Source organism: Pholcus phalangioides, unplaced genomic scaffold, assembly GCF_987345545.1.
Source record: "Pholcus phalangioides strain wild (caught in Gottingen) unplaced genomic scaffold, Ppha-v1.0 ptg000009l_1, whole genome shotgun sequence".
NCBI classification, from domain to species: domain Eukaryota; kingdom Metazoa; phylum Arthropoda; class Arachnida; order Araneae; family Pholcidae; genus Pholcus; species Pholcus phalangioides.
The window spans coordinates 46,064,041-46,089,614 of record NW_028301602.1 but is presented as its reverse complement, the minus strand read 5'-3'; the positions used below and the strand labels follow the sequence as shown (position 1 = coordinate 46,089,614).

Genomic DNA, 25,574 nt, shown 5'->3' with positions numbered 1-25,574 from the left:
CTTTTATGAAAATCAAACAAAGCACTAAAAAAGTTATGTTTTGTCTAACTGAAAGATTTTCCTTTCTCCTAAATCTTTATTTTTCCAAAACTGTTTTTTTAATTTAAAAAAAACCCCATCATTGAAACAACTTGTGTAGTAATGTTAATGACAAGTCAATTTCAACTTAGTTATTAAAATCCTTCTAAGACTAACTAATGGTGTATTTAACTGGATTTCCGCTTTCACAGTTGTAATTATGAGACATTTGTTTAATATAATAAATTTTGATTTATAGAAAAATACTATATAAACTGAATTTCAATTTTTATGAGAATTATTGCCACATGAAATTTCGGAATTTACTGAGCACATTCATATACACCTTTCATCGAACCTACTTGTTTGAATGCTAACATCAGTTCCTTGGACAGCTCCATGTCCTTGAACATGCCTTCCAATTTGCTAGTGAAAGCTGCTCCACATTCCTGTTTAAGCTTGGAAAGCATGGACTTCTCTGCATCAACAGAAGCACTTTTGCCCACCAACAATCGCTTAGCTAAATCCTTTTTATAAAAAGCCTCAAACACATCCTTACCTAAGAAGGGGGGGGGGGGGGAGAGAAGATATGAATAAATAAAAACTAATGCTTTAAAATGACTGACAAATTCCTTTTGACATTTTGCACCATTGAAGATCCTTAAAAATTATTAGTATAAGCAGCTCAATAAAAATTCAACAACAAAACCAGTGAGAAAAACAAACATTTGAGAGAAAGTTTTTTTTTTTAAATTCTTTGATTCAATTAAAGTCATATTCATAACCAGGAAAGTGAATAAAAAAGTGGGAACCAGCAAGTGATTAGCTTGTGTAGGGAGAAAAATTGTATAAAATTCTAATAAAGAATTTTAAGACAATCATTGCTACATACTTTTAGTATACAAACAGAATCCTAACTATTGATGATTTATGTTAATAGCTCTCGCAGCGATCACTTTTTTTTGTAAATTGCTGAAATACTCAGTAGTTTCAAAGAGTGATAAAATAGTAGTTTTGACAGCTAAATTTTATTTGAGAAGAAAAGTGATTCGGTTTTCTACTATTTACGTTATTCAATCAAGTGGTGAATTTTGTATTAATAATATACAATAAAAATTTAGAATTAGAAGACAAAAATTAAGAAATGCTTGATCTAACAAAAATCCACCAGAAAATTATTGAAAATTTGAAATTTCAGATATATAATACATACCATGTATGAAGCGGAATAGCACCATTATTTTGTCTAGCAACCGCTCAAGCTCTTCTTCAGTGGCTTCCTATGAAATATAGAAATGTTTGAAAACAAAAAAATTAACCAGCCCATTTAAACTCTTTATCTAAATATGCATTAATATATAGTAAAACATCATTAGCAGGTCACCCGGATAACGCATCACTCCACTTGCTAGATCACTACTTTGTGCAAAATCGGATTGTTCCCTAAAGTTTTCATATTATTAAACTCCTGATAATGTGTCTTCAATTTTTAAAGTTGACCCATAAACTAAATTTTATGGGTCACTTTTGTGAAAGAATCCCTTAAAAAAAATTTCATACGATAAGTTCAACAGTCACTTATTGTAGTGGTTTTTCCACAACTTTATAAAGCATGGCTCCAATATGGGTAAGGCTGGTTGGCCTGTAAAGCTCAATTGGGGATGGGTAGCTCGGCCGAGAGGAATGGCTGCAGGAAGGAACTTTGACAAAGATTCCAATTTTTATTCAACCTTGACAAAGGTTTTGCTTCTTTAACTCATTACAAACACTTTCCAAATAAAAATCTTTTTACTGAGATTAAAAAATGAAATATTTAGAATTCTCGCAACCAATTATTAAAATTTTTTTTCATATTTTGTTTTTGGTCTCAAAAAAACCTAACCTATCATACAAGATAAAGACAATTTTCTTTACAGAAATGTACAATCATTTTTCTGAAGTCTTGATATTTTTATCATTAAAATGCATATTTGCACAACGTTTCTATTAGAAAGACTTGAAATGAGAGGCCAAATAAGAAAATTTTGACCCATTACAATGGAATTTTGACTTCCCACACTTTCCTCATATTTTGAAAATTAAACTTTAAATTTCCGAAAATGGTGTATTTTTCATTCACAAAAATTATACATGGTAAATAATGATGAAAATTATATCACTACATCCTTTTAATCACTTATCAATAATATTCCAGTAGTTATTATGGTCTATAGCGCTTCCATCATTGAAAAGTGAATAAAAAATGTATTGTTCCCAACACTTTTAAAAATGAAAGCAAATTACCCCTTGTAAACTTTTTTTTCCAGTTTTTTTTTTTAAATAACTAAATAAGTTTGATTTTTTTTTTTTTTTGTTTGTGAATAAATGTTAATAGTATATTATTTCATTCTATTTAAAGCAAGGTTGGTAGAAAAATAGTTTTTTTCAAAAAACTATTAAAAAACTGGGTTTTTTTTTTGGTTTAAATAGCATTAACATTTAAAACAAAATTTCAGAAAAATCATTCGAACTTCTAATAATTAATTAAAATAAAATGTTTGTTAATGTAATTAACACTATTCCCATAGTAATTAATCTATAAATATTTCTTACATTTCAACAACAACCAACTTTTGCAATTTAATTATTTTTTTCTTAACTCAATGAATTACTTTGTGTTTGAAAATTCTCTTAACGTTATTATCAACCTTATGATATAAAGGTAGTTACTTTCAGTATGCTTAATTAGGAAGCTATTTTGCAGAAACTGTGCTAAAATTAGGTGAATATAATGTATTTAACAAAGCACAAATAATGAAAATTAATTAGCAATGATTTATGATATACAGGGTGATTATAATTAAAGTTCTGATTCCAAAAACACTAAGAAAAGAACCATTGTCAGAAATTTACATGAATATTCCTGAAGCAATGGAATTTTGTATGGCAAAGGGGGAAAAAATATTTAGAAATGTAAAATTAATGGCACTTTCCATCACGTGGGAAATTTGCTTGCAAAATGAAAATGACAGCCAGTCACGACAAAATGATAACTTAATTAGCATTACACTATTTCTGGGAAACATCACAAAAATGAAGTAATTGAACAAATAACTACAACTTACTTAAAAATTTTTACATATGTTGTTCACCGTGTTTAGGCTATGAGATGAAAGCACAAAAATGCTTGTTCAACAGATCAGGCTACGTCATGGTAATGATGTGAATGTGCCTTCAATTCACCAAAGATTGCAATCCAACCACTGTTCATAACATTTTGAGGTACCTCCCCAGTCAGAAATTTCAAGGCTTAAGGTCAGGTGAACTGGCAGCCGGCCAGGTGTCATGTCATCCTGTTATTGTCAAAACGGTTCTTCAGCAGCTGCTTTGCTGATATCACAATGTGCATCTTGATAAAAGTTGTGCTATTGATCAGAATATAGCCATACTGATGCTGTTGAAATGCCAAAATGATGTGGTGGCACAACATAGATTATAGGCCTACTGCAGGCCAAGTACAGCATCATCTACTTGCACATTTTGCACTACTTGCACATTTTTTCTTTTCTCTTGCCAAAGAAATTTCCATTGCTTCAGGAGTATCCATGCAAATTTTCAAATCATTCTGATCAGTAGTTCTTATTGTATAGCTTTGGAATCAAAACTTTAATCATAATCACCCTGTATATAAATGATTATTTTTCATAAATATGTGCCTACTACACAATAGAACCCCGATTAACTGAGCTTAATGGTGAAAGTATAAAAGAAAACTATTGAATGTTAAGACTGGGTGATATACAGTATAAGATGTGCTACCTCTTATGGGAAAGAAAATGAAAATGTGAGATATAATATAACTACTAGTACACTAGTCTTTTGTCCTTTTCGGACAGCTGGTGTCTTTATTGGATTATAAGACCATTTGCCCCTAGCAGGATGGTGTCACTACTGTTGCTGCTTCTTTTTGAAAGAAAAAAAAACCCAGATAATACACCACTACATTTAGATGTTTAATGCAATCCCTTATATTCTTATTCATGAATTTGTTAAAGATAGAGCATCAGAATGTAGCCAAAGGTTAGAAAATGTGGTAAGAATGAGAAATTTTGGCTTCTGTATATAACTTTAACTAAGATACTTTATATAAAATACTAGCTGATACCCGGCGACGTTGCCCGCCCCGTAAAAAATTTATATACGTATATATAGCTTATTAATTCTTAATCAAAAAAAATGTCTGCATCAAAAAAGAAAAAATTACTTTTATTTTTTAAATAGTTTAATTAAAAACTTGAAGCAATCGCTTGTGGATACACAATTTTTTTTTGTTTTTCCATCTGGTGTGTAGATGTACAAATTTTTTAGATTACCAACACGCAAACAGGCAACGAAAAGCTATCCGTGAGAAATACAGGGCTCAAGTAGGTTGATACTTGCCACTGCTAACAACTGGCCTTGCGCTTTGTTGATTGTCATGGCAAAAGTTAAACCAATCAGGAACTGTAATCGCTTGAAAGTGAATGACATTTCTTCAGTGATAATTGGGATACGTGGAATGAAGACGTCTTCTCCTTTGGCACATTCAGTTAGAATCGGTGTTCGATGATGTAATTGTGCAATTTCTTCCCGCAGAGTCTGTTGCCATTGCAGAGTACCGGTGTCACCAAATTTCTTAAAAGCATTATAGGTGCTCCGACTTTGAGGGTCAAATTGTGTGGTGGCACACCCGGAATATCCAAAAAGTTCAGAAATTCTGCAGAATAGAGAACTGTCTGCTCTGTGTCTGTGACAGTGTCAACCAATTTGTAAAATGTGGAGTCTCCCGGAATAATTTTTAGGATTTGTTCGTTGATCTTGTTCACACTGTCATTTTTCGATGCCAGAATCGCTCTCTCACAAAGCCACTCATGGTTTCTGTGATTTTGTTCAATGTTTGGCAAGACTTTGTCTGCAAGTTCTTGAACTGAGTTTAATAACTGACAAAATCCATTTGGGAACGTAATGAGTCCAGTGCTTGGGTCTCTACGGGAATTTTTCCATCGCCAAGTTTGATCAACTGACGTGAAAATGATAGCAGTGCTGAGTCATTTTTCGTTAAACTAGCATGTTGGTGGATAATAATAATTTTTTAACCTCGTGCCAGAGTGTTGATGATTTGAGGGAAGCATTGAGTTCATCAGCTGGCATTAAACATTTTTATTTCCAATTTTGTCGTCGTAGTTGTTGTTCTCCGTTGTTAGTGACGTCATATGTCCAGCTTGTCCAACAAATATTATTCAAACGCCTTTTAAGCATTTTTTAGTTTGAAACTATACCTCTATGATGGGCGGTTGATGAGATAAAGGCCGCAGTAGCACTTACAGGATACCCTGTATATAGGCTAGCAGAAATACCTGGCGCTCTTCCCAGGTTTTCTTCAATTACTGGGAGGATTGGAAAAGTTACAAACCGTTATAAAGACATAAACTGTTATAATGGCAGAATTAAAGATGTGACAAACCATTGTGAAGGCATATACACACGTCTGAAACGCATTGTTGGAAACCAAGGTAACAAAGTAAACGTTCCGAAAGTAATTGTTGAGGCCCCAAAACCATTGTTGCTCGACAGTTTTTTGCCCATTTCGGGCATTCGCCCAGCTCCGACGAATTTTTAAAGTAGCCTACGGTTCAATCCCGGTCCTGTTTGGTATGTATGCAAAATCTGGCTACGATCGGCCTAAAACTGTAGATTTGTACAAGGAACAGACAGACATACTTTCACATTTATATATAAGATATATATATATTCAGGCCACTTTTATGATACTTCTTGAAAAAAACCACTTATATCATCTTATACCATTTAAAGATATATTATCAGAGTGTACCCAAAGAATATAAAATGTGGTGAGAATTAAAAATTTTGGCTAATAAATGAACCAATATGATATTTTTCATGGAAAAAAAATATTTAGGCCACTTTGATTTAAAAAAAACTATGGTTAAAACCAACGTGCTTTAAACCAAACAACCCTGATTTAAAGTAATCTTTTAAAACATATTTAGCTTTCACGATATATCACAATTTTGAATGGCAGGGTCAATTAATATAAATTAACTTGAATTAATTATCAAGACTACACTAATGTGAATTACAAAAAGGTGATTTACTGTGACAGATCATGTGTGATGCATAAATAGAAGAGAGGGAAGTAGCAAGATCGTGGCCTACTCCGTTTAGGAGTCACTTCGCTTTGGGGGGGGGGGGTGTCATATTTTTGCTTTTCTAAGAGTGATCCCTAAACAAAGTGTTAGAGTGTATACACTTAAATTAACTAAGGTGCTATCTGAAATTTTAAAATTGTCTTCATCAATAGTTTAAAAGCTGCCTTTTTTTGGCTTTCTTCCTCTGGTATGGGAAAATTACCATAATTTCATGTATCTATTCCAAACATGTAAATTTTACCACTTTGAGAAAAAATGTTGTCTTTATAAGCCAACATTATAAGCAGCTGCATATAATCTGCAAATCTATCATCCAGAAATTTTATTCACTAATTACTAAATCTTAAGGAATGATTGGTCATGCTATCCTATAAAATATGCAGATTTTTCTACTGGCATCCATGCACTATCTGGAAGAAAAAAGAATGTTTTTTTTACAAATTATTTAAAGAAATATCCCATCAATATGAAATTCCCAATCAATATTTTCATACCCTGTTCAGACATTGGTCACCCAGTTACAGCAGTGAAGAGAAAGCTTGAATAGTTTTCAAAACTTTCTATTGATGCAAAACAGTATTTATTTAAAAAAAAGTTTCAGAAAGTTTAAAATAAAATTTTAAAAGTATCACCTTGTTTCCAGCTCTCAGCTTTGAGTCAACAAACTTAGCTGAAAAAACACAATAATAACAATTAGAAAAAATACTCACAAAAAATTTTATTTTTTAAAAAGCGCAATTATAAATTTTGTTCATCGGTTTTCTCAAAAAAAAATAAAAAAAAATTGAATAAATCAAAACAGTAAATAATGCCGATCAACAAATACTTAATTTTATGAATAAATATCCCAGATTTTCACAAATTGTTTCTTTCTCAATATCTTGACTCTGAACATTTTTTTTTCCTAAAATTTTTATCTAACCTTGAACTTTTCTTGCCTTCACCCTATAATTTTCTTTTCTAAAAACAAGACAAGAGTAATGACAGGATAACTTATTTTAATTTAGCAGTTCACCCACACAGAGATATGATAGCCTCCTATTGACATACAAAGGAAGGAATAGGTAATGACTTTATGAACATTTTACACAAACCTATTTCAGTTTATCAAAAGAATCTTATTTGTGACAACTTGAGGACCAACTTGCTAGAGCTTCTAGAATCTCTCATCTTTGTTAAGTCAGGATGTTACAGAAAATGTACAAATAGTTTATTCTTTGCAAAAAATTTAGAAAAAACATTCGGTTGTATTTTTGTTGACAAACAGCAAAATAGGGGGGGGGGGGTTGCACAATCTTTAGCCACTGCAACACTACTGTAGTACAGAAGGAGGAAAATAAAAGAGTTTTCAAAGATCATTCATTGTAGGATTAGAAAGAAGCAAATAAGGATCTGAACAACAAATCAATTTAACAGAAGAGAAATTGTCAGATTCTTTTGTCCTGCTAACATGGCAACTATTACATATCATGACCCATTTTACTTCTTTGCTCCTTGTTATTCACGATACGATTTTTCATGCAACTTCGTTTAGCAATGCCAACATTAATTTTATCATAGTTTTCATGATTTGATAAAAGATTTGTAAATTTTAAATTTTAGAGTTTATATCATCACAACAATTTCATGATAATTTTTTAGGTTCACTGTCTTAAATTTTCAGGCTTTTCTCCAACTCACATGAACCTTTTATAGGAATGAAAAAAAATCATCTTTGTGAAAAAAATGTAAGCAACAACTTCTATTCCATTAGATATTATTAGGAGTGAACAGATCACTACCAGCATGAAAGAATTACATGCCGCCATATATTACAGGCATAAATTTACAGTGTGAATATTACGCAATACTGACCTATCAATTCAGCAGGTTTATTGGCTCGCTGGTTTATGAAACATTCGAATGCCTCTTTTAAAGAATTAACAAATTTCATGTTCTTTTGGAAGCAATGATTCACCACAGTGTCCATATGGTCTTTGAAATCTAGCAATTCTTGCACCATTGTTTTATCTCTCTCAGGTGTTGTGACTATAACACGGCCTCGTTTCTATACGAAAAAAACCAAACTTTTAACTTATTTCTTTTACATTACATTCAATGAATTGGCTAATTATTTTAAATCTAAATTATGCCATGAGTGGTTAATGTATGAAAATTTCATTAATCAATTTCTTTTACAATAAAAACTTCTCAAATGAAAATTTGTCCATTAAAATTTCTCTTAAAGCAAAAATATTGAGAATTTTAACATTTCATTTTTTTTGCTAAAATAGTGCCAGATTAATATAGGATATAACTTCCATGGCAACACTTGGCACTTTTATGGATATGTCTAATTATCTGGTGATGAGTTAGCTTTGAGAAAAATTAAAACTTTACAGTCTGTCATTTCCTTATGACAAAAAGTATAATGTTTCAAAAACATTGCACACTGCATGTAACATGAAGAGAAATCCATAATTAAAAAAAGAAAAAAGTTTAATATTTCGGAAATACCTTGATATAATGGTTAAAATGCAAACACAATTCTGGCAAACCTTCTCGAACTCTAGAAAATAGACTGTACATTAGAGATAGATCACTGATACGGTTCTCATCAAGAAGTGAATCTAACCCTTTCTGCAAGATTGTCGTCAGATGTGCTCCTAACAATTGCTTTTCAACACAACAGATTAGTGATTTTCTAAGAGAAAAATAGAGGAAATATTAATGAAATTCTCAAAAGATAGAACTAATTTCCACTCCATAATGAAAACAAATTTTCAAAAAAAAAAAAAAAATTTAAATTATAAATGATAAAATTCCTTATACTCTTGAAAATAACCAGTTATTCCTAAATTTTACAAATTACTCTCAGATCTAACCCACTAGTGACCTCGGTCTGGTCACGTGCCTCTTTCATTGTTGAGTCATGGTAAAAAAAATCAAATAGAGCTGAGATATCAATGACAAAATAAATAGCAGCAATGAAAAGACTCAAAAATGGCAAATCAATCAGAACAATTGAGTTGATTATCGAATAGTAAAAAGAACCAACTGTTCAACACTCAAAATAAAACCCAAGCAGAAATGATAGAGTTCCATGTTACGATTGTTTGAAAAAATCTCAATTTGACAAGCTTGATGAAACAGTTAGTGATTGGTTTAAGCAACACATGCCTAAGGAGTTCTAATACAAATCCACAACAGACAAAATGCCCAACAAGGTGGCTGAGAAAAAAATGCCTATAACAAATATGGATGTTATATATTTCAAAAATACAGCAACCCAATTTAAAAATGAAATTACAAACAATATACACTCATTGCCATAAAAATTTGCGCACCAAGAAATAATTGTGGGATCGAAACGAAAGTTGTGCCTGAAGGTACATGTCAGGCAGATATGCAAATGATTAGAAATGCAGCGTGATTGCGCCTTGCGTAATGCCACTAGAGGGCGTTGAACTTCGTTTTCCTTGGAGTATAAAACAGGTAAACAGAGCTTGCTGGAGTGTATTTAATCGTTTGCAAAGGAAATGCTGAGGTAGACATGCCGTTACGCCGCCGTCGAAGACCATATGAGCAGTTGTCAGAGTTCGACAGGGGAAGAATCATCGGGATGATGGAAGCTGGGTGGTCAGCTCGGCGAGTAGCTCATCAACTAGGCCGTTCTGATTTTACTGTGAGGAGGTGTTGGGACCAGTGGACAGAAGAGACGTCATTTACACGGCGACCAGGTACAGGACGCCCTCGACAAACCAGTCGTCGAGAAGACCGTCACATCATCCGAAACGCACGCGTAGAGCCAACTGCCTCATTGGCCGCTATCCAGACACAGGCAGCAGCTTCACTACGGGCCCCTGTGTCTTCCCGAACCATCGCAAGGCACCTGGCTGAAGGACATCTGGTATCGCTGCGCCCATTACGTGTGCTGCCAATGACACCCACCCACCAACGCCTCCGTTTGGAGTGGTGTTGAGCACGACGGGATTGGACTGCAATGGAATGGAACCAGGTCGTCTTCAGCAACGAATCAAGATTCAACTTGAGCAGTGATGACAATCGTGTTCGTGTGTGGAGGCCCCGTGGTGAACGGTTCAATCCCGCCTTCGCTTTACAGCGACACACCGCTCCCACAGCTGGTGTCATGGTATGGGGTGCCATTGCTTACGATACACGGTCACCCCTAATATTGATCCATGGCACAATGACAGCCCAGCGGTATGTCCATAACATCCTTCAGCCACATGTGTTGCCACTCATGGCAGGGCTCCCAGGAGCCATTTTTCAACAAGACAATGCTAGGCCACACACAGCAAGGATGTCACAAGACTGCCCCCGCCACATTATCACCCTTCCCTGGCCTGCTCTACCCCCAGATTTGTCACCAATCGAGCATATCTGGGATCATTTGGGACGGCAAGGTGGACACCCTACGAGGTTGGTCGAACTAGAGGCGCATTTACAGCAACTGTGGAATGAGATGTCTCAGGACATCATACGGAACTTGTATGCCTCAATGCCCGCTCGTATCGCATCATGCATTCGCGCTAGAGGGGGTCCAACAGAGTACTAAAACTTCTGTTCATCTGTACTTTTTTCTGCAATAAATGATCCTTTTTCTTGGATTTTCTAATCACTTACTTATAACAACGTAGTACTTACGTGTGTAAAATTTCGTTTCATTTTGACAACTTCTTTTGGGTGTGCAAATTTTTATGGCAATGAGTGTATATACATGATAAAAGTGTCATCAAAGATTAATATTTTATCTTCAATAAAAAATGAGTGGTGAAAGTTTTCTACGGCAAGAGCCAAAGTTGGCTTGACAAACTTAAGCAGTGTCGTATGAAATTAGAAAGTTGGATATGTATGCCGAAACTCTGCAATCAGACAAAATATTACTATGATCTGCAGCTATTTTTTTTACATTTTTTGGGATTATTTCTATTAACCAAAAGATTCTAGATATACACTAGGTAACTTCAGACTCAAATTCCTCCTAATTAACCCCTCTACACGGATCTCAGAACATGGTACATCAAAGGCGGTGAAATTTTTTACTGCCTGATTATTTTTTTAAATAATCCAGTAAAATTTTTATTGTATGGAGTAGACATTTTACTATGACAATGTTTTCTTTCTTTCTTCCTTTTTTCTGCAATTTTAGAATTAAAATTGAAAAATATATAAATTATTTTCAGCAGAGTTGCAAAAAAGTTAATTAAAAAAAAAAAATTCAATACTCTGAATAGGGTTTGGCGTTTAAATTTCTGAAACAGCTTGAAGGGTTCAAGGTTATGCTGTTCACAATTCACAGAAAAGCAGGCAATAAAAAAGACCAAAGAGAATAAAAAATTTTTCATTCAATGTGAAACATCAATAAGTATCAATTTATACTGACAAAGATTTTAAAATGATTGTAACATACTTGGTAGTGTGGTCTAAATAATGTAGAAGACGTTCCCATTCTTCGTGTAATCGTTTGTCAACATGCATTAGATAAGCTGGTACCTCCTGCTCTTGCATTAAACGCTGCCCTTCAGCAGCATATAGTTCCTCTGTAGCTTGCAGGAATCTGACCTCAAATGCTTCTTGATAGATCTGTGAATAGATAAAAATTCTAAATTGTCTTATTTCAACTTTTCTTACATACAAAAGTGTTATGATCAACGCATAAAAAGATTCAGATTTGCCTATATGAAATTTTGAATGAAACAGCATGAGTTCACAATACCTAATTCTTCAAAAAAAAATTGAATTCTTTGTTTGATGAATGAAAATTATTATACTTCATATAAATTGAGAAATGAAGTAACACAGATATACCTGCAAATCAGATAACATTCGCAGAAGATTTTTTAACAAGCCTCTATCCACTGTTTCTCCACTGCGCTCTTTTTCTATTAACATGAGTAAGCCATCAACAGTTCTGCTCTGGACAAGAGCATGAGAAATGATTTGAGTACGAAACAAATCTAAACCCATGTCCCTAGAAAACATTAAGTACATAATATTAATTATATTTCATAACTTAAGTTATAAAGTAATTTAATTGAACATTAAACAACAAAGAAAAAGCAATACAGCCTATATTTATTAAAGCCAGTACAATTTAATTATTTAAATAGCATAGATTTATGGTGGCTATCACATTTTAGAGTTAATTAAATGATTTATTGATAAAAAAATTTAGCATCTGAAATTATTCCAGACCTGAAATTTTAAATGATGTGACAACTACTATTTAGCTGTACATTCACTTTGTAAACATTTCTTGGAAATTTCTAACAAATTGGTACATGCTGAAACAAGTGTTGTGAGTAACTGTGTGGCCACAACATATTTATGTTGTCAGAATTATGAGTGTTTCATGTTCTACTAGTGCGATCATCTAACATATATTTTTGGAGTGAAAATGGTGATTCATTTATATATGCAACATACTTCATTTCATTTAAGTAACATGTTAAGGGTCTGCCTGTTCTATGCAGAAACTTTTTCAAATGGGAGACTGGCTAGCATTGCCGTCTTGAAGTTGTAAAAAAAAATCGGGTATGACTAAAATAAAAATCTTTTTATAATGAATAAAGATAAATTTATTACAAAAATGTAAAAAAGTTTTCAACTTTGTGGGCATAAACCCAGTTATTTTAATATTTCTAAGTTTTAAGAAGTAAAAGAAGGAAGAATATTTATTCATGTAATCATTAACATCAACCATATACAGTTGGCCTTTTTTTAACAGACACTGTAACAAAAGAGGTACTCTGTCATAACCATACCACACATTTCCAAAACCAAATCGGCACATTTTGGCTTGTTTCTTTCTGTATGTCTTGTTAAAAAAACAAATTTATGGACTTTTATTCCATAATTACTTTCATTGAAGAAAATATTTAACACTAAACAGGAGACATGAATTCTGAGAAAACTCATCAAGACAAAAAGATGTCAAGTGGTATGGTTACAATGGAAGAGTACTTCAAAAGGTGTGTGTGTGTGTATATATATATAAAAGATAGTTGTTATATGAAAACATTTGAGACATTATATAGGTTGCTATAATGGAATGGTAGCTATAATGTGAGGGCATTATAACAAGTATCAACTGTACCGAGAACGAAAAAAATCTCACCATATGGATAGAACACTAGCTTTCTGCAATACATATGTACGATCCAGAAAAAGGAAAATGCCTCTTATCATTATCTAAAAAAGAAAAAAAAATCAAATGAGGAATGACATTGAAATTTTAACGGAAAAAAATACTTGATAAAAATTCAATCAAATATTTTTTGCGATAATGTGAGACATTGCAACATTATACTGCTTCATCTCTACCAAAGTAACTCCTAGGTCCAGCTGCCATAATAGAAAATTTCTAGAATATATTTGCTGCCTTCCACATTGAAATAACCATGCTGGAAGTAAATGAAGCATTTACATATAGCAATTTATAACCAAACAAGACATAACTATAAATCTCACATATTTCTTTTACTGACAAGTGTTGTCTTTGCTTTCTAAAGCAGGAGTGCACAACCTCTGACCTAAGGAAAGGACTAGATTAAATCTACTTCTTCAGCTGCAGATAGTTGCTAGAGTGGATTTCTTTGTCACATTTTTTAAAAAATGCCGCTTTTTTAAAAATGTAGGAATTAAATTTTCTTTCTCCCTGTCTTAAAAATATAACAAAGAAACACACGCCATTCAATTTGAACACGATTAAATGGTGTCCAAATTAATTTTTTTTTCTTCCTTTCCTTTGTCTGCTGATGAGAGAGAAAAAAAGCAAGGGCAACAGGGCTGCAATATCGGGCCGGTATTGCACGCACCTAAAAGAAACAATAAAACTTTTTTTACCACTAAAGCTGAAAACTGCCCACATAAGAAGGGTTAAAAAACATTAACACAACACGATAAGTTTAACATCGTGCTGCCCGCACGATGGCGCTGGCGTATCTTTGCAGCTTGTATAATAATTTTATTTTCTGCTCGTGGCAGAAAATGGTGAGTCAAAGGCATCTGACTCTGCTTGTTTGTTGTTGATGTTGTCCTACTCACCGACGCACGTGTCTGTGTCTCGTCGTGCACAGGCCACATTTTTCTCTACCAGCATTTCCGTTTGTATTATGTAAATATTAGCCATTGTAAATAAAGTGTAAATATATAAACGAAATCATTTCATGAATCAACTAAAAGTTCACAAGTTTGTGACCTGCGAGTTGTAGCCATCTTATATGTCTGGTCCGCAGATCAAGAAGATTGTGTATCCCAGTTTTATAAGGAAAAAATATGAAGTGTATAACTATTGTCTTTATTGAAATCAATACGCTTTCTGGATATTATGACAAGGTGAACAGGAAAAAAGTGTTATTTCTCTCTACAGGCAATCGAACCCAGGACCTCTTGCATACTGGGCAACAGCTCTTACCATTATACAATAGAGAGACAATCTTTTTTTCCTTAAAATACACACAGTAGCATGATTTTTGATGAGTAGAGACATTAAGCAGACTGTTTTTAAAAGAGGCGGCCATGTGTTTTAAGAAAAAAAAGGATTGGACTCCTCTCCTCTTATGGTATAATGGTAAGTGCACTTGCCCAGTATGCAAGAGGGTTAGGTTCAATTCGTGATGGAAAGAAACAACACTTTTTTCCTGTTCACCTCGGCATAATATCCAGAAAGCCTATTGATTTCCTGTATCAGAACATTAAAAATGTTTGCTTCCATAGTAAGTTAAAAAACAGTTAGTTATGACTAACTAACTTACGCATTCTAATTCTACGTGTGAAAAAAAAAGTGAAAAAGCTTCAAACTTTTGTTTCAAGTCAAATTATACTTGAATAATGATCTCAAAGGGAAGATCAGTACACTTTGTAAGATATACAGTCATTATTAACAAAAATTGAAATTTTTCATTCATATTTCAATTAACTTTACATTAAATACCCTAAATTAACTTAAAAACTAAACTGTTCAAAGGAAACAATTTTGATACATTTAAAAAAAGCTTATGTGAAATCAAAGTGATATATGAAATTTAAAAGAGAAAACTTAAAAAAAATCACCATTTGCTGACAGTGAGCTTGCCAGCAATCATTCATCAGCTTGAGAAAATACAAACTGTCCATGCATTCTGTGATGATTATTAAGGACTTATAATATTATATGTGATTCTTAACAAAATAAGTTTTTTAACACAATGCAGCAGGAACTCTTAAATCTGAACACCCGTAATCCAGACACTTCTGTCAATTTTATTTTTTAACCAAGAACCTGTGGTGGATATGCAGATGAAGATAATCTGACGTCACAGCTTATGCAGCGATTTGTGTCATGTGATGCACATGAATCAAGTGTTCTTTAAAATAGTTGATTTTGTTATGTTTCACCACACTGTTCTGTTATTTTGTTCTATCAATAGTTTGTTCTGGCTAGTCCATTACCTTTTAGCTAAAAGTTAAATTAGAAGTTGATTTAAGTTATTTCCATCGCCTGCCTCATCTAGTTTAATTGCGTGTGCTTAGTCTAAACCTCAAGTTTCATGCTATGCTGAATCCATTGCTGATCCGGCTAGAAATGGTGACACATCTATGTGGAACTGTCCAAAAACTTTTGATGTTTCTCTTTCCCAAAATCCTGTTTTGGACTTTTCTAATACATCCACCATTTTCTATATTTTTGTACCACTTGTTGGTGTCTACTGTGATTTTTAGGATTCTGGGAAACAATGGTGAGACAATTGTGTGTTTTGATGAATGTGATTAGTCAGAAAGTCACCTTTGATCAAAATAATTTTTCTTTCTTCATTCCATTTCTCCACGCTGTACAGTTAACTTTAGAGTTTTAGAACTTGCCCAGCTCTGCATGTTTTTCCGGTGATAATCTAAGTGAATTTCAAAACATGCAGAAAGCCTCAAGTGATATGGCAGGTATAAGTTGCAAACAGAAACATAATGCTTTATGTATATGTGACAAAATTGAACTTTTGAAAATGCTAAAACGTGGAACACTAGTATGAATATTGTGTGGATCAGTGCGACATATTTTCGGGGTCTCAATACCAAGTAATTCTCATTCAGATTTCCTGTTTAAAATGTTTTCCTTCTTACAACATTTCTTCATGGTGATTTTTTGAAAAAAATTATAAGCAGGATCCACTTTATATATTCGAAAAAAGTCTAGTTTGCAAGTACGGTGGCCATACATTCCATTTGGTTGAGTAGGACGTATAGTAAATGGGTATTGGTAAAATGGGACAACTGTTTTCTTTCCCACATAATTGGTTTTAAAATGTTCAATAATTTCATTTTTTTCCACAAAGGATTTGTCTAATTTACATCACAAAGTGCAATATATATATTTTTTAATGTACAATATGTTTCATTGATCTTTAAGAAAGTCTTTCAAAAAAATAATTTTAATCTAGTCTACTGAAAGAAATTGATCAATAACTCAAAGAAAGGTTTTTTTTTTCATCATAGATCTGCCTTCACTATATATGAAGGATAATGGCAAACACAGCTTCCCATGCGTACATGGATCTCAGTGAATACTGCAGAATGAATAGGGTATCAAGTACAGAAATGTTTGTCAATAAGAGTGGGTAGGAACAGAATATACAGAATCATTCCAGAACAATCTGGCAGAATTAAAAAAAAAAAATGTAGAAAACATTATTTTATGAAATTTTACTGCAGAAAATTGAGTCAGTCAAGGGCTTGTTGCAGAACAATGCAAAAAATTCTACTTTTGGGGAGGGGTGGAGCAAAGAGAGAACAATTTCTAACCTCCTACATGCCTTAAAAGGAGCATCAACAGAAAGGAGCATGGAAAGATGGCATCAAAGCTAGGCATCACAAGGAGAGACAAAACGAATGACTTGGATAAGGAATCAAACAAAGTTATATGATATCATGGAAAGAATTAAACATCTAAAATGGAAATAGGCTGGACATATTGCAAGAAGACAGGACAACAGATGGACTACAAGTATTCTAGGTTGGTACCCCAGTGGTGTTAAACCCAAGAAGGTGTCCCAACGCAAGATGGATCGACGAGATCAGAAAAGTGGCTGGAGTCAACTGGAAGACTAAAGCATCAGACAGAGCAAAATGGAAAATTTTAGAGGAGACCTTCATCCAGCAGTGGATTGAAAATGGGTGGGGTTGATGATGATGACATGTCTTAATGATGTCCGATAATGACAACTTACAGGAGAAAAAAAAGGTTGGTTAAACCTAAGCTTAAATATTCCCCATAAACCTTCAACGAGAAAAAAGATAACAATACCCAAAGTCCCAATTACTATTGGCCTGAACAATTTTTCCCATGTTCCATTTCATTGGTCCATTCGGTTCTTTGCAAGTGATAACAATATACCGAATGATAACATTATCTATGATTCTAATAAGCGGCGTTGACAGTATTGCTTCATTAATTTTCTTCCAAAGGGAAACATGAATCAAAGTGCTCAAAGAGATAGATTACTACTCTAACTATGAAAACAACAAACAGAAGTTGATCCCTAATCCAGAATCACCTACGTCCAGAGGAATCCGGATTCGAAAGGTCTTACTGTATAACTTCTAGCATAATACTATAAGCTAAATGCTAGATTCGAGTCAAACATCTCTCCTTGTTTTAACCCTTACAGAGATAATAATGAGATATCTTGTCAAACTTGATCAGCTTTATTTCAGTCACCCCAAAATATCTCTGGTTCTTAAAATGCCTTCATTTCAGCATCAACAAGCCCAAATAGGTATTGAAGTTGCTTTTACAATGAGACATGTTTTTCACCCTTCCCTCCCAATCGATCAACTGCCAGTGGGCGGAGTCAGCCTTTACTCAAAGTTAGATAACAAGAAAGAGAGAGACTGTTTTTCCACTTTCTTTCAGCACAGTAAAGAAATATACGGGTCGTGCAAATAACACAAAAATATTTAATATATATATATATTTCTATGCCTCACACACTTCATGGTAGGTGTATTTGTAGCATACTGGTGAAATAAAAGTGATGGGCGGAGTCAATTTTCTTGGTTTCTTGTTTTTTGGGGGGGGGGGGGCATTCATCAGCTTGCAATCAGAAAAAAAAATTCTTCAAAATAGGTGGTAATTTGTAGAAGGTTTAATGATTTCTAATGTGGCAGTTAAAATGCAGATCAGGAAAATTTTAAAACCGCTTAAAGGGTTAAAAACTAAAAGCACATAAAAATTACAAAATTACAAAGAAAGGATATTTCAAGAATTGTCCTATGTTTTTCTGCACATGTTCCTCGCATAATTCTTTCAGTCTGCCGTAAAGATGAGTTGCCATTTTATTCGAACACAAATTCTCTACGGCCTGATATAGCTCTTCTTGAGATGTACTGATAGGTCTAGAACTTTGGATCGCCAGCACTGCTTCTTTCAGTTTCTCCCAAGTTTGTTGCTGGTAATTTTCAGGAAGAGTAGGTTTCTCTGCAATGAAAATAAAATTATTTACATGTAAGAATACATAGGTGACAAATCTGTAGTTTATCACATGATGAAATATTTCACACCGATAAAAACTGGGAGGATTTTGGGGATTGTATAGGGTGATCATACAAGATCCATTTTCTAGGACGTCCTCATACTTTTCACCGTCTCGTTTTTTCTAAATGTAAATATCCTGTTTTTTGTGTTTTCAATGAAGCCTGTTTATCCTTCACTGAAATCAAGGATCAATATCATCTTGACAACTTATAAACAAAATTATGACTATGAATATGAGTATTCTATCTAACATATCAAACTTTTTTTTATAGAATTCATTTTAATCCACTATGACTTAGCTCTTCATTTCCCATCATTGGTTATTTTTCAATGATTTTTAGCAATAACTGGCAGCTTTGCTTATTTTATGCGACAATTACAGAATTCCCCTACTTTGAATCCAAAAATTTTGCATATTTTTCATGAGAAAATATGGTCAGCCTGGAATTACAAGAACTGACAAAAGTATTTTCTTTAGTGATTTTTCATTCATGCAAATCCCTATTTAAGAGTTTTTATCTGAAGATACAAGAAATCAGAAGCATCTGGTTTCCAACTAGACCATTTTAAAAAGGATGAAAAATTGGTAGGCTTTTGCGTAAATTGGAAGCATTGGAACCTATGCATTGATGAAGTTCTTTTGGTGAAGAGGTAAAATTGTATCTAATTATCAAAAATCTTTCTGAGTTTTCACTTGTATGAGATCAGCCAGTAATTACCAGTATTCAGAGCGTTCCTTAGCCTACTGTTTGGTGTACGTTGAGGAAAAAAATATGTTACAAGCCATACAAATCATATACAGTGGACTTTGGATAGATGATCAATTTGAATAACGAGCACAAATTATGAGTTGACTAACAAGCTATTTCACTATTGAACATGATTTTGAGGGTTTATCTCATGAACAATAGCCACCAGTTGCATAGGAGCAAAATTATTGGAAATATTGGGAGGGCTCGGAATTATTGAAGAAAGGGGCTCAAACCTAATATTTCCATTGGTTATTATAGAGATGGTGGCAACTTTTGAGGGGCTTGAGCCCATGTGCCGGATACAAGTTTATGCCTATGACCAGTTGTCAGAGAGATTGTGTCCTTGAGAAAGACTGGGACTTCAGTTGAATGATAATGGCCAGGAGTTGACCACAGATGAACTGATGGCTCTCCATTGCAAGCAATAGATCATGAACAGCACCTCCTCTGAGAAAGAGGAAAATAGAAATGAGGAAGAACCCTTCACCTCAAATGAGACCAGAGGGATGTATAGAATGTGGGAATCCGTGCAAAATTTTATAGAAAAGAATCACCCAAGTAAAGCTGTAGTAGTGTGCGAGCAATGAATCTGTCCACCAACAATACAATTTCCTATTTCTGAGTAATACCAAAATGGACGCAAAAGCAAGTGCCATTGCTAAGGTTCTTTTTTAAAGCCATACATAAAGAATAAGTTTGCAGACAACAGTGAGTCCATAAATTATCCTGAACAATTGTCTTCTCTCTCCCCATAGCTTAGAGCAAGTTAATTTGTAAACATTATAGATTGTATGTTTATTAAATATATAATTATTTATATATGTTATATTATTTTATTATAAGATTATTGTAGTGTATGTGTGTGTGTGATCTATTACATTAATATTGTGTTGTATTATTGATCAAATGTCACTTTTATTAGTCATTTTTATGCAAGATGAATAATTGTGGAACAAATCATCCCAATTTCCATTATTTCCTATGGGGAAGTTTGATTTAATATACAAGCGATTTGGGTAACGTTCACGGAATGAATTAAGCTTGTTAACCAAAGTCCACTGTAACTTGTGAGTTCCAAAGCTAAGTGATGAGCTTAAATGACTGAAATTCTGCTTTTACATGTAAGAGGCTATGGAGGTGGACAATATTCGTGCAATCAAATTCCATTAGAACATGTTTTTTTTAAAATTTTTCATATTACTTTATTATACATGTAACTGAAGGAAGTCACATCGAAAATTTGTAAAAAAAACTTAGACCCTTTTCCTTTACATTCATGTGCAACCTATAATTTTGTGTCATAAATTAAAAAAAATATATCACTTTGAAATCGGACAATTCTTTCTGAATCACCCAGTACATTAGGACCACACATCTACATACACATGCATTTATGTGGAAAATATCTCGTTTTCTATCAAGTTAAAAAATTCATATTTCCCATTTTTTATTAATTTTTTTTGCATACTAGTCTTATAATTTTAATCCTGCAATCATGTTTTTATTGAACCCAGAGACGTTTTTGACAAAATGCTGATAGCTTTTCGTGTCCTGACAGTTGTATCATTTAAAAGAAAGACCTGATTTTTACTATTTTTAATCCTGTATCTGGTTTAAGCTGCTTTATTTTTAATCTTGATCCTTTACTGAGGCTAAGAATGTTACGTTTGTTACTGTTTTTGTAATTCATTTTTTATCAGCTGTAACAGGGGTGCTCAAACTTTTTCCACTGTGGCGCCCCCAACCCCTAATCAATACTTGTGACTCCCCAGAGCAGTTTTACAGAGAAACTTCAAAAACCTTTTTCCAGGAAGTCGCTCCACAGTGTCCCTGACAAAAATTGAATGCACACTAGCAGTTTCAGAACCCCTGAGCAATAGTGCTAGTTATCGCCTTTCTTGGCGAAGTGTTGGCAATTAAGATATCCAAAAACATGACTACGTTTCACTCTCTGTGACTTCTCGTCATGCTTTTGGACGTTTTTCCCGTCAAAGGAAAAACAATTCTCAACACATTGCTATAATTAGATTATACTATAGCTGTGTGTTCTGGTTGTTTCCACATATTTCTTTGTCTGGGTCTAAGCACTAGCATTTGTCATGTTACAGGTGCTGTTCCAATGCATTTCCTGGGTTTTCCCTGCACAGATGACATTGCAATGCTTAAAATTGAGTGTTACTGTTTAAATTTTTAGAAATATTATTCCTGTGGCTGTAACAGAAAGAGTTAGGCTTCTGTTTTTCTTTTCATTCTTGAGTGCATACTCTGAAACACCATCTCAAATTTCACTTGCATTCATCTATTTCTGTGGCCACTAGGGGCTTGTATATTGGCTAAGTTGTTTTATGACCACCATGTTGAATAACTCACAGTTTACTGATAATAATTGTTACTCAAGTTGGAAGTAATGGAAAGTGGCATCACCATAAAGATGTGTCTAGACTAATTAAATAATGCATTAATAGGTGGAGATAGGCTTGAAAAAGTCTTGGGAGGGGAATATCAGTTCATTTTCTTTTGCATATATGGTAGACCAAGGGTGCTCAAATTTTAGTAGAGTGTAGTCAACTTCATTGATTTGAAAACATGTTGAGGGTTACTAAAGTAATCCGGAACTGTGCCGATTAAAAGATCACTTAAGAGTCATGTTAAATTTACAGATCACTTGAGTGATCTGCAGCACGGTTCCAGAGCACTTAAGCGGCTGTGGTAGTTTCATATCACTGGTGGAATATATAAGTGGAATGCTTAGGTGCTTTGGAAAACTGTGCCACACACCAGTTAAGTGATTTGTAATTATGCCATGAGTCATTTGGGTGATCTGTAAATGTGCCACTGGTTGCTTAAGTAATCTGGAACTATGCTAAGGATTCCTCGAGTGAACTGTAAATGTGCTGCTATGGGCTGCTTAAATGCCCTAGAACTGTGCGGCACGGCACTTAAATGATCTGTAAACTCAGCTGCGGGCTATTTGAGCGATGTGAAACTAACACAAGCCACTTAAATGCTCCGAGACCGTACTGTAGGTCACTTAAGTGCTATGTAAATATATGCTACAAATCCCTTAACTGATCTGTAAATGTGCCACTTAGTTTATTTTCACAAAAGTAGGTTTGAGGTTACTGCCAACATTTGGCCTGAGGGATCTGGGTCGAGCATATATGTAGCGGACTCCGATTTGCAACTATTCAGTCTCTGTTAGACAGGATAGTCCAGAGTCTACTTAGTGTAACAAATCATATGTTGCCATCTCTAGCCATTAACCCAGCATCTCTCATCAGTTGGCTCCACCTTTGACCCAGGGAGAATCTCCACCCATGATGTATTAGATATTGTCATTTGTCAATACTGTTACGTGGTTGTTTTCTGTGACTTTTCTTTTAAGAAAATAATCTTCCAAATTCAATTCCACTAACTAACACCCAATTTTATTGTTCATTCCAATTTGATTCCTAACACGGCAATTCAGTTATAAACTTACCGAAATTTTTAATGATGAGTTTTCTCGCCGAAGCTCGTTTCTGGCCCACAAGAGAAGAAGCCGCATTTTTGTTGACACCGTTAGGACTATGGGGCAAGACGGACAAACAAGACTGCTTCGATTCCGCCATATCAGTCATCTTTTCTGTTTTTCAGAGACTTCTACAATGGAACTAGAAATATAAGTTGTAACCGGTGGTTTGGATGCAAGAGAAAACTCGAGAGGTCCGGCTGCTGATTAAACACACTGCTGTACGAAACTTCCTAGAGATCATATTCATAGTCTGATGGGACGAGGTTCTTCGGACCTCATGCCGAACGTTATCGTTGTCGTCCGCGAAAACATCGGATGCTATGCTAGAATGTTGATCTTTACGACTAATCTTAGGTCGCAGACAGCAATTCGGCAAAAAAAGCGTATTTGCAAATAACAAAGAATGAACACAAAGTTCTACTTGGTTCTGCTATGATTCGCGGAGGAGCATGAAATCAACTAATTCAGACCCTTACAAAAAAAATTTAAGGCCCTAAAAAAACCCATCATTGAAGGAAATTTCTTTTTAAATAAATAGAAATGAATAATCTAAGACAGCCATTTTACGTGTATTCAATGCATTTTGAATTCAAATCATGGATGTCCATTTACTTCGAAAAGTTTCAGAAAGCAGACAGCTTGATTTTTGAACCAATTGACCATATTTTCTAGTGAAAAACACGGTAAAATGCTCAACGTTGCTAATTATTGCCAGAGAAAGATGCCAAAAACAAGCAAAGTTGCCAACTATGTATTTCTTAAATCAATGAAAAATCTCAATGGTGGTGAACATCGAGCTTATATTACAATACAATATAAGCACGATGGTGGTGCCACCAATGAAGAAGTACTGCAATCAATTTGTTGTTCTTGTATCATTATATGCTAAATATTTTTGCGAAAATTGGACGTGGACTTCATCCGGCAAAGTGGAAACCAGAGAAGTATCGGTGGCAAAACATATTCCGTTGAAACGGTTTAAATATTTTCGTCTTCACTAATGACTCATTTGTGAAAACTGAAGAACATCGGAGTCATACTTTTATTGACCATATATATCAGATCATAATGCGGGACATACGGATGAAAATCATGAAAATGCAAAAAAATATTTATAAATCTGCTAACATATGGTAACCGTCGTCAAAGAATTGCAATAAACTGGAAATAAATGACCAAAAATTCATTTAAGTTGAAATCTACTTTAGCAAACCTTTAGTGACAAAAAAAAGACTTTCATGAGAAACTTTATAGTTATGTAGTCTTGAAAATTATTTTATTCAGGCTGCAGTAAAATTTAACCAAAACATCAACAAAACCTTTTTTTTTTAGTTTTGTTTTGTTATGTGACATGTCCTTTCATATTTTTTTGTTGCTTCTTCCTCCTAGGTAGCAGAAGCTGTAGCTGAACTGATAAGAGGCTTTATTGTTGTATGATCGCAAATTTATAGGCAGTTACCGGCCTTTATCATGGCTTTATTTGAGGTAAGAAATTTTTCTTCTTCAATGAATTAAAGATTTAGGAACAATCACATTGTCATGTCTTCGTGGGGAAAAAAATGTTTGTGCAAATGATAGGTATGTTTCCCCCTTTCCTCCATTACCTGTGGTGGATTTCAATATGGCGCGTCCTGTGGTGCATTCTCTTTGAATTTTTTCATTTCTACCGAAAAATCAGTTTTGTGATGCGTCTTGTATAAAAATTAATGACTTTTTTTCATTAATAATGAATGGTGTAATCCATTGAAGTTCTAATTTCCTTTGAATAAACAACTTTAACGTTATTTGATTCGGTTGATGGAATTCGATTGGGAGGAAAACTGACAGCCCAGGGTAGGGTGACCCTGGGATGAATCTTATTATTTCTTAATTTTTTTTACATTAAAAACTTATTATGGAATGGGGGCGTGTCGAAGATCTCGGTGTGGGTATAGGCTGTTAAATTTCATGATCCAATGCAAGATATATGTTTGAGTTTTCTTATCTGGTAATGACATGTTGAAAACAAGCCTAGCATGGCGCAACTGGAGTTGGAACAGCTGTAATCCTATTCCTTTTTTGCTGATGTGTTGCTAATTTTTTTCTTTGGCATGAAAAACATTCGAAAGCATGATAAGAACTCGCCAAGAGTGAATGGGAGTCATGATGCCAAAGAAAGAAATCGCCAACACATCACCCAAAAAAAAAAGCATCGCTGTAAAAATGAAACTGTAGTATAATCTTTTTTTCCTTTGGTGATTTCGTTTCTAGTGTAGTGGTATTTTTCTTCTTGGTCTGCCATATTCGTCCATGTGTTTTTTCCGCCTGCCATTATTATTCCCTTAGGCTTCTAGGTTGCGATTTTTTTTACTGTTGGTTATCGCCTGAAGATGACATCACTCGCTAGATGTTGCAAATAATTGGGGAACAGCTTTGGTGTAAGGAACAGGTTGGCGATTTTCGGCGACTTTTTTTGGCGCCAAACATGTCAGACGATCCTGTCAAAAGTCGCCAAGGTCGTTAGACACATTACGGGTGGTGAAAAAAAAATCGCAAGCATAGAAAACAATATGAAACACAAGAGAAATGGAAACAAATAAGAGCTGGATTGA

General features: G+C 34.1%; 2 protein-coding genes across 2 annotated transcripts in view; one reads left to right on the top strand and one right to left on the bottom strand.

Annotated features, from left to right (window-relative positions):
* Cul4 (cullin 4) overlaps positions 1–23,219 on the bottom strand; it is a 35,894-nt gene extending 12,675 nt beyond the window's left edge. The window contains exons 1-11 of the mRNA XM_089236385.1: positions 22,951–23,219; positions 18,441–18,660; positions 15,264–15,333; positions 13,327–13,400; positions 12,018–12,180; positions 11,620–11,792; positions 8,703–8,889; positions 8,061–8,253; positions 6,839–6,876; positions 1,232–1,298; positions 381–577 (exon numbers count right to left, since the gene is read on the bottom strand). Coding sequence (XP_089092511.1) covers positions 381–577; positions 1,232–1,298; positions 6,839–6,876; positions 8,061–8,253; positions 8,703–8,889; positions 11,620–11,792; positions 12,018–12,180; positions 13,327–13,400; positions 15,264–15,333; positions 18,441–18,660; positions 22,951–23,089 — 1,521 coding nt within the window. The 5' untranslated portion in view covers positions 23,090–23,219. The remainder of the gene's footprint in view (positions 1–380; positions 578–1,231; positions 1,299–6,838; positions 6,877–8,060; positions 8,254–8,702; positions 8,890–11,619; positions 11,793–12,017; positions 12,181–13,326; positions 13,401–15,263; positions 15,334–18,440; positions 18,661–22,950) is intronic.
* A 1,127-nt stretch (positions 23,220–24,346) lies between these two features.
* The window catches only part of su(f) (cleavage stimulation factor subunit su(f)), a 59,937-nt gene continuing 58,709 nt past the window's right edge, over positions 24,347–25,574 (top strand). Inside the window, exon 1 of the mRNA XM_089236383.1 lies at positions 24,347–24,468. Coding sequence (XP_089092509.1) covers positions 24,454–24,468 — 15 coding nt within the window. The 5' untranslated portion in view covers positions 24,347–24,453. The remainder of the gene's footprint in view (positions 24,469–25,574) is intronic.